We start from the raw sequence: 10,046 nt of genomic DNA, 5'->3' as shown, positions 1-10,046 counted from the left end.
TTGCGTCTGGATAGCTCGGAGGAGGCGCTGCTGAGCGCCTGAGGTTTGCGCAAACGGAATTGCCTCGCCAGGACTTAATCCGACAGGAGGGAGAGGAAAGCCGGGGGAGCGGGGGGAGCAATTTCCCCGATTTCCTTTGCCGGGAGGGGGGAATGAAACCGCGCGTCCATCGCCCTCCTCCGTCGGGGGTGTTCCTAGCGGGCCCATCTAACCCCTCCTCCTTTCCCGTCGCCCTCCCTCGGGTGGGAAGCGCAGCCTTTATAATGTGGCCCCTCCGACGGGAGCATCTTTTCCAGCGCGTGCGTCTTGTCCTCCTTTTTTTGGAGGGGGCGAACCAAGCCAGCCCTTAGCTCGGGCCGAATCCTGCCTTCTTCTCTGGTTCCTTTGCGCATTTCAAGCAGCTGATTCCGTCGCTCGCGTCGTCTTCTTTCCTTGGAGAAGGGAACCCGATTCTCTTCTTGTTGTCCGTTTTTCTTCTTCTTTTTCTGCTCGCCTTGTGATCCCAAAAGGTTCGTCTAGCTGGAATGAATATATCTGAGCCTAGTTTCTGTAGAGAGGAGATACCCCAAGCCAGAGGCGACTTTTCATGGGGAGCCGTCGCGGGAGCAGCCGCTGCGCCACCGCCGCCTCCGCCTCCGCCGCCTCCACCTCCTCCCGCCGCCGCTGCCTCTGATCCCGGGCGCGCCTTCGCGCAGCACAGCCGGGCCGCCGAGCCCGCCGTCTCTAGTCGGACCCCCAGCCCGGAGCCGGCCTTCGGATTTCGCCCCGGCGCAGCGGCGACCATCGGGGGAGGCGACCCCGGCGGCGCGCTCTTGGGCACCTCGGCTGCCTCGAGCCGTTCTCCCAGCCCCGACGCCGGCTATGGCTACGGCGCCGGCTCGGGCCGTCCGTCCGACGGCAAGAGCGCCGAGGATTCCCGCATCCGGCGCCCCATGAACGCCTTCATGGTGTGGGCCAAGGACGAGAGGAAGCGGCTGGCCCAGCAGAATCCGGACCTGCACAACGCGGTGCTGAGCAAGATGCTGGGTAAGCGGGGGGGTGTGAGCGCACTGTGGGACTCATTGCCACCAGATGTGGGGATGATGACCACCAGGAGCTAAGGTGGGTTTGGACAGATTCATAGGGAAGCGAAAGCCTTTCAAGCATGGGTGTAGCCAGGATTTATTATAGCGGGGCAGGCTTTATGTTAGGGGGGACAGAACCTCAGTTCTGTATTTTTGTTGATTTTTATTGATTTAGGGGGCAGCCTCCCCCCCCCTTAGTCAGGCTTGAAAGGCTTCTCCCTCCCTCTGAGAGCACACTCAAGTGTTGAAGGGAGACCTGGGGTTTTCAGAAATCCTTTTTAGCAACCTATAATGGGGGCCCTCGAGAAAAAACCCTGCGAAGACCAAGCATGCTCAGTAGCAATGGGATGATGAGGGTTTTGGGGTGTGGGTGTTGACAACGGGAGTGGGAACTATCCCAGAAGAAGACATAACTAGCAATCTAGACTCCTGACACCTCTCTCTATCTCTCTCTCTCTCACACACACACTGCAAAATTTTATTGCAGGTCCCACGCATTAGCCATACCTGAGAAACGGAGCTTGCATGTTCCAAGCAGTTTACCTTGGAGTAAGATTGGAGACTGGGGGTAAACAGGAACGGAGGTGGCCGCTGCCTTTTGTTCTGCTGGTGGGCTCTGTGGGGGCATCTGTCTGAACAGTGCAGTTCTTACAAGGATCGAAAAGGAGTTTGGGAGAGGGGAGAGTAGCAGCCATGAGGAAGGAAGCTCTCTCTTTTTAAATTTATTTTGAGGAAGCTCTCTCTTATGGTGCAACCTTTCTCATCAGCCCCTCTCTGCAGGTCATTGGCGGTACAATCCTGCACATGGGTACCCAGAAGTCAATTGCAGTGTGGCTCGTTCCCAGATAAAGGGCTATAGGATTGTGACTTTAATCCAGATAATTTACCCATCCGTTGCACCTACAGCAAGGGAAGCACTAGGGCAGATCACTTCTCTCTTGCACTATTACTGCACGCTTGCAAATGTTTCTCACAAAGCTGAGAAAGCAGCCAAAGGAAGTCATTTTTAAATCAAATGTGCATTCTGGCCAAGCGCGCGGTTTTAAAACTGAACTGCATTGGGTGTTATTCTACGAAATGTTGCTCTCAGTCCCCTCTTCTCCCGAAAGGATACAATTCAAAGACTAGAAGAACGTTTCCCCCTGCACCCTTTTACTAATTTCACTTCTTTGGGATAAAAAGATCCATAGTCAATGAGTAAGAAGAGACCCTGAAAGATGAACACATTTAGAAGCTTTTTGGCTTCTGTCGCTTCGTCTGATGATGCAGGACATTTCATCTTCATTTGGGAGGTGTGTATGGGGAGGGATGCAGGGACACACACATAAGCAGAGAGCGGGAAGAAAATTGCACATAGAAGGGTCCCCAAGAACCCGAGATACAAAAGGTAACGGTCGGTCCATCACATTTCTATCACAAACCCAAATTTATACAACATAGGAAGCTGCCATATCCTGACTCACTGGTCCATCTAGCTCAGTACTGTCTACACAGACTGGCAGCAGCTATCCAGGACTTTGGGGGGGAGGTCTCTCCTAGCCCTATCTGGAAATGCCAGGGATTGAACTTGGGGCATTCTGCATGCAAGACAGATGCTCTATCATTGAGCTATGGCCCTTTCCCACCCCCCACCCCCTTATTGCAAGGTAAGAGCAAATTGACTCATTCACAACAGCAAACCACAAGCTTCTTGTGCTAATTTTATTGAAGGATAGGCTGTTAGAAGGAATAGAGAGATAGTGCAGCATTCATGTGTCGGCATGCATTTGTTTGACTTGGTTGAAATAAAGTATCTAGAGGGACGCAAAAGGGCTGTAGGGTTCTTGGGGGAAGTGTTTGTGACATCACAAGCACTGGGCAATCAGCACTATGCGCTGCAGCTTCTATTGCAGAAAGCCATAACTGGTTTCTTCTGAGCTCAGCCCAGGGTAGGGAGTTCTGCATCTGTACTGAGTTCAGTACAAAGCTAAACAGCAGTCGCTACATCTGCAGTAAAACCATGGTCAAATCCACCAAAATTTCTTATTACACAAAATGAAAAGTGATTATCAAATTTGCAACAAATAGAATGGAAAGGGGTTAGGTAACTTGTTCCATTTGTGCAAGCATGTATGCTTTCACAATGGAACTTCCTCCCTCAAATTTATTTTGGGGGTTCTCCCAATCCACTGGGGCAGATTTGGAGAGGGCACAGGATGCGCACTGAGGGGACAAGATAGGGGAGTTCTGTTGCACAAGCAAAAATCCTTGCACTAACAGACTAAGCACATTGGATACCGCCCAGACAAAATGCCATTTCCCCTTGTCCTTGGAAGCGGTCAAGGAAAAAAGAACTCATTAGTTCTCTTATTCCCCCACCCTTTCCTGAACACCTATCTAGAAACAAGAGACACAGGCTCCTACATAAGATTTTCATATATTATATACCTTAGCTAGCTATCCCCTTGCAAAGGGTCCAGGGTCCTCTAGCCATATATGCCATGTATGGATGTTAATTACTATGGGACGGAATGTGGGAGAGAGCCCTTTCTAAACTGAAAGCCTATTGTTCAGCAATGTGGGTATCACATTTGCATTTCAGAGTAGACAAGAGAAATACAAAAAATCACTTGCAAGGAAGCTGCCATCACTGGTTGTGTGAAAGCACCATTATAAAAAAACTGCGCTTTGGTTTTCCCCCTCTTTAACTACCTTGTGATTGTGTGTGTGTGTGTAAACAAGTAAGGAAAAGCAGGGGGAGAGAGAGATGTTTCTAATCAAAGTGGAATCTCCATCACATCAAAAATCACAGCAGGGTAGGAACTTTATCAGAACCCATGAAAACGTTCCAAAATAGTGACTGCACTCTCAGGTTCTCCAAAACTCTCCATTGGACTGGGTGATAAACTTTATCTCCTTCTCCACACCCTATTTTACTTGGCATCCAGGCTGATGAGATAGTTCACCATCTTGTGACATCTTGGACGGTCTTAATGTTTTTGTGGATTTTGGGGTTGTTCTCATGGATCATACAAGAGATCATGAACATATCAGGGACTCAGAGCCATGATCTCCCAGAGGATCTACTGTACCTTCTTGGCATAGTCTCTCTCTCTCTCTCTCTCTCTCTCTCTCTCTCTCTCTCTCTCGTCTGACATGGTTAAGACACATGGTGAAAAAACTGGAATCTAATGTCCCCAAGGTAGACAGGGGCTGAGGAGATGACCTTTTGGTGATTGGACTTGCATGGTTTTAAAACAACAACAGCATCCTACTTCCCAATGTGAGATACGTAAATGCAAGTACTGCCTATTGTTTAATGGCCTTTGTATGCTACAATTATTATATGAGCAATAGTTTGGGCTTCTGAAGCAGGTGAAGGACTTGAACCCTTGATCTGCCGGAGCCCTTAATTCTCCCCCGTTTCTGCTGTAGCTTCACGCCTGTGTTTTTCCTTTCCGGACCCCCTCCAGGCCAGTCGTGGAAAGCGCTCAGCGCCAACGACAAGCGCCCCTTTGTGGAAGAGGCAGAGAGGCTGAGGATTCAGCACTTGCAGGACCACCCCAACTACAAGTACCGCCCCAGGAGGAAGAAGCAAGCCAAGAAAATCAAGAGGATGGAGCCCAACATCCTCCTGCACAATCTCTCCCAGCCTTGCGGCGACGGCTTTGCCATGAACCACCGGGCTGGTGGCGCCATCGGGCACCCGGGCCATGCCCAGCCTCCTCCGCTCAACCACTTCAGAGAACTCCGCTCGGTGAGCTCTGATATGGAGAACTACGGCTTGCCGACCCCTGAGATGTCCCCTCTGGACGTCTTGGAGCAGACGGAGCCTGCCTTTTTCCCTCCACACATGCAGGACGACTGTGGCGTGATGTCCTTCCGAGGCTACCACCACCACCCTCCTCCTCCTCCACCTCCCCAGATGGAGTTTACCCCGGAGAAAAACCTGGGGAGGAACATGCCCATGGGCTACCCGCAGAACCCACCTCACCTGGCTGATGCCATGAGGACTCCCCACCCACCTGGTATGTACTACAACCAAATATGCGCCGGAGCCACCAATGGGCTTTCAGCCCACCTGGGCCAGCTCTCCCCGCCGCCCGAATCTCACCACCTCGACGGCGTGGAGCACTTGAACCCCAACGAGCTCTGGACAGAAGTGGACCGCAACGAGTTTGACCAGTATTTGAATATGAGCAGGACTCGTCCCGATTCGTCGGGGTTTGCCTACCATGTCTCCGTGTCCAAAGTGACTCCACGAAGCCTCTCCTGTGAGGAGAGCAGCTTGATATCGGCCCTGTCCGATGCCAGCAGCGCTGTCTATTACAGCACCTGTATCACTGGGTAGGGCTGCGCTTGTGTGTTCAGCAAGGGGAGAGGGGTTCGAGGCTGAGCTCGGTTTAACCGTCCTTTCCCTTCCCCAAGGGAACCCTGGGAACCTGCAAGGGGGAGCCATGGGATCTTGTACCTGAATTCCGTCTCCTAACCACAATTCCCAGGACCCTTTGAGCGAAGCTGTGCCGGTTAAACTGGTATGAATTTGACAGAAGCTCAAAACCGACACGTACCCTTAGGAAAGGCATGATGCGCAGGTGCTATCCTCTTTTTTTGTTTGCTCCAAATGAGAGCAGCTTGGTTTCCCATCCCTGTGGGGCACCTTGTCCTTCTAACAAATTTATTCTTACCTGCTGAGAGACAGCCCAGCTCAGCTAATGTGCCCGTCCTTTGAGAAACAAGTGCCAATCTGCCGAGGAGTGAGCAAAAAACATCTGCAGGAACTTTGAAACTGTTGCTGCAGAGAATTGCTGCAGAGAAACTATTTGCCCTTCTACTGTTGTGTCCCAAGCAGGGCTTGGGAACCTCACCCCTGAAGCTTGTGGAGTTTTCTGCATTTAAGGGACTCTTCACACTTAAACAGATTTATTATTATTATTATTATTATTATTATTATTATTATTATTATTATTATTATTAGTGTCCACTGAAGGTCATTCAGCATAAACCCATGAGTGTCACTGTCAGGATTTTTCATTCTCTCCCGTGCTGCAGAGCATGTGTGACGTGTGCATGTCACAAATGTGTTTGCAGAGCAGACATGTGTGCATCGTACTCATCTGGGAGCAAGGGACTGGATGTGTCAGGCTCGACTTTGCTCTGTGTGAAAGAGCCCTTAGATCCCCTGCCTTGCACATTTTTAGCTGAAGCACTGGGTTGGGGGGCCAAAACGCGGGACCCTGCCCCCATCCTTGTTCAGCGTAATGTGCAAATCATCTCAGAGTCCCTCTGCAAGACCCGACATACATCTAGCTGAGATAACAGTGCCCACCTATATATCCCCACAAGTGCCTTCCTTTGCATCAGCCTTCCAAATCCTCTCCCCTTGCCTGTCAACACTGCAATATTTAGATTATCTCATTAAATGCATTGCTTGGGTTTTTTGTTTTAAAAAATAATAATGCTGAACCACTGATATACTGTATTGCTATGTAGCACAATGAGATAGACTGTTGCAAAGCAGAAGGAAACCGAATTCATAGGGTGCCAAAATGTGTGAGGGCGGACAGTTTTTCTGGACCTTTTATTGCCCCGGAGGGAATTACCGTGGGTGCAGCTTTTCCTCACGCCTGCAGCATTATAACACGACAAGCCGCAAGATGTTGAAATCCTTTCCCTCTGGATTGTTGGAAAAAGTTCAGGAGCCTGGTTCTCTGGTGCATTTGATTTCTTCCAGTGCTTAAGATGTCTGTACTGTAAGTCTGCGTAACTGGGGAAGCGGGGGGGGGGGGGGGAAGTGGCACTCGACATCTGGGGGTTTTTTTAGCAGTGAAGCAAGGTTTGTCATTCTTCAAAAGCAAGCTAGCCACCTGACCCGGAGCTGAATTGCAAGCTGTCCAATTTGAAGCATCACCCGAGTCCTAGAACATGCTGGGATCTGGTGGCGAGTGGGCAGTCTGCAACCCAACAGAGCGCATGGCAAAAAAACCCCAATCCTTTCACTGTCGTGTTTCTGCATTGCACCCCGAGGGCACCGTCGTGGGGTAAAGCTATAGTCATGCCTAAAACAGGTTGGATTGAACTTGCTTTTGCAGGAGGGGAAGCACTGACGGCAGTGCGGTTTGAGACCTTCCATAAAAGGGGATGGGCATCAAGGCAGGGAAGTAGCCAAATTGTGACGAGGGAGGGTTTTAAGACTGGTTAAAGTGGTATGAAGGGAAAGGCTTGAAAAAGCCGTAAAAATAAATTAAAATTGACAGATGGTCCTTTTAGGGTGGCATAGCTTTACCAAGATTGTGCCCGTTCACTTCAAAGGCAGCCCACTGATTTCAGTAGCTTCCAAGTGTTTTGGAAATCCATTCTCGAGTTAATTTCCCCCTGATGCTTTTTCATATAATTCTAAGCATCCCTATCAGAAAGCTCACGGAACCTGCTTCGACTCAACTTCCCTGTGAACCTCTGCGTAAATCCCATTGAAGCAGCTCTGATAAGCTTTGCCCATGTAAACCCATGATCTTTGCAATCACACTGATGGAAGCGTTGGGGTGGAGGTGCATTTGAAGCTGCCATGTGAGATCCGAGCCACTAGCCCACTGGCGTCTCTGGTGGCCATAATTCAAGGGCTCCAGGCAAGAATCTTTCCCCACTCCTCTGGGATCCTGTGAGCTGGTGGCACCCAGGACTGAAAACGGGACCATCGTTGTGCAAAGCAGACGTTCTGCCGCTGGCCTACAGCCTTTCCCAAAACATAGGCAGCTGCTTCAGACCAAATCAGACTATTGGCCATCTCACTCAGCATTGCCCATGTGGACTGGGTTTCAGAGGGGAAGCCTCTGCCTGGGAATGCAGGCAATTACACCTGCGACCTTTTTTCATGCAAGCAGATGCTTTACTGCTGAGCCACAGCAGCCCCTTTTTTTCAGGACGGAGGAGCAACTTTCAGCCTTCCACTTTCCCCAAGGTCTACACCATGCCTGGAGAACCAGCATTTTCAGAGTTAGGTTATTAAGGCTAAAGGAGAAGCGAGTCAGGGCTTATCCACACTGACCTACACTCCGCATTCCTAGGCACCGGTCCACACTTTCCAGGTCTGTGTCCAACAGCTCTTTATTAATATTATTTTTGCTTTCCTTGCAAAAACCCACTCTTTACCACCGAATCAGAGCAAATGGCAATTTGCAGAAAACCCGAATTGCCATTTGCTCCTAATCAGCAGTATGGATCCAAATTTCTTGGGGAAAGCAGATGGGAGAGAGAGAGAGAGAGAGAGAGAGAGAGAGAGAGAGAGAGAGAGAGAGAGAGAAAGAAAGAAAGAAAGAAAGAAAGAAAGAAAGAAAGAAAGAAAGAAAGAAAGAAAAGCACTCTGAAATGGACTGGGAAAGTGTGACCCTATGCCTAGAAAGCGTTGGGGAGGGGAGGTGAGTAAGGATGAGCCCTAAAAAGGTGTTCGAAACCGGGAGTGATTCTTTTGCAATGATTGTTATGGGACAGAGACTAGTTTAGGGGTGCCAAACAGGCACATTTTTCACTGTATCAAGATTATTATCTTTCATTTGAACCATAGGACTATATTTTTACTAAGTCTTTTTTTAATATCTTATCTATCTATCTATAAATGATATTTAATTTGTTCAGGCATTTTATACTACCGAATGTCTTTTTTGTCTCTTTTGGTAATAAATCAAAGGGTATCTGTGTCACGGAAAGCATTTATGTAGCAACCGAATTAAAACAAATCTAAAGAACAGAGGAGAGAGGGGCAGTTTTAAGTCGTAAAATCGCGTGCAACAATTTTCTGGAATTTTGGGGGGGATAAGGAGAGCGTTTTCGAAAGCCGCGAGACCATGGAGACTTGATCCCACGGTGGAGGGGGGGGGGGAGAACCTGTATAAAACCCCATTGAAATGAATTGGCAGCTACACAAGGACCCTGCTAGAGTTTGTGCAGAAGACCGTCCCAAATAATGTTGCTGGCTGGTTAATTGTTAAGACATATTTTCCTAATTTCTTGGCTCTCATGTGCTTGCTATGTGAACACATGTTTCTCCCCCCAATAAATGTTGTCCCCAACCATTTCCAGATTTCTCTGGCAGTCGATTCCTGTTTAGACTGCACATTGGTTTCAAGGGAACACCTCCCACTAAGCACTGTGCAAGGGTGTGTTTGTGTGAGAGAAGAAAGGCCTTCTCTATAGGAAGGATAGGAGAGGGTGGGTTTGATCCAGTTGCCAATGCAATCCAGCGTACGTGCCTGTTTTCCCAATGTTGTGTAAGCTGCCAATGTGTTTGGTCGGACGTGCCATCTGTTCTCGGATTTGAGGAGGCGGGGAACAACCCTCAGTCCTCTAATAAAACGACGTGATATCCTTTTCTTGACATGTCTGTGTGTGGTTTTTTGGGTTTCGTTAACACAACTGCGCACAATCTGCGCTAAAGGGGCTCTGCATTTGCACGTCGGAGCCTGCAGAAATTGGGAATAATATTAAAAGCCTGCTTAGCTCTGTTGATTTTGCCGTGCTAATATGGCTCCTCACATGTGTTCTGATGCTTTGTTTACAGCCTGACACATAAGACGGTGACGTCAAAGGGCTTGGGTGGGAGCCACTCGGTTTCCCACCCACCCTCTTCCCTGTCCTAAACATTATTGTGATTGTTTGCAGTGCTAGCTTAAGATCTCATCGCATCATCTTTTGTTATGTTGCTGATGCACTGGAGGACGCATGTCCCCCGTTTCGAGCACATTGTTTCTCTGGCACAGAAATGTCTTTGAGCATTATTATTATTATTATTATTTGCACCAGGAATGCCTTTCAGTCTCCTGTGCTTCACTTGCTCATCATCACCGCTAATGCTGTATATGGAGAAAAAAGCTCTTTTTGAAAAATCAGCTGTAGATTCTTGGTTCATGCGGTGCTTTCATCCAGTTTCCAAAGACAGGGAATTCAAGGAACAGGGCTTGCTGTTGCTCATGAAAACACTCTGGGGAATGGGCAATTAGGTTCCGATCA

General features: G+C 49.0%; 1 protein-coding gene across 1 annotated transcript; it reads left to right on the top strand.

Moving 5' to 3' along the window:
* The first annotated feature begins 206 nt into the window (after positions 1-206).
* On the top strand, positions 207-9,409 carry SOX18 (SRY-box transcription factor 18). The gene is made up of 2 exons (XM_083507588.1): positions 207-1,026; positions 4,517-9,409. Exons 1-2 carry the CDS (start codon positions 525-527, stop codon positions 5,392-5,394), a joined length of 1,380 nt encoding a protein of 459 aa, XP_083363714.1. The 5' UTR covers positions 207-524; the 3' UTR covers positions 5,395-9,409.
* The last annotated feature ends 637 nt before the right edge of the window (positions 9,410-10,046 follow it).

This window comes from Podarcis liolepis (genome assembly GCF_965112155.1).
Source record: "Podarcis liolepis genome assembly, chromosome: 6".
In the NCBI taxonomy this organism is placed as follows: Eukaryota; Metazoa; Chordata; class Lepidosauria; order Squamata; family Lacertidae; genus Podarcis; species Podarcis liolepis.
The sequence above is the reverse complement of the archived record's forward strand: the minus strand, read 5'-3'. Positions and strand labels throughout refer to the sequence as shown.

Bases quoted from the DNA above. Each gene is read 5' to 3' on its own strand.
- SOX18 (XM_083507588.1), top strand. From the start codon at position 525: ATGAATATATCTGAGCCTAGTTTCTGTAGAGAGGAGATACCCCAAGCC. The intron at 1,027-4,516 runs GTAAGCGGGGGG...GACCCCCTCCAG, and splicing joins GGTGCTGAGCAAGATGCTGG to GCCAGTCGTGGAAAGCGCTC.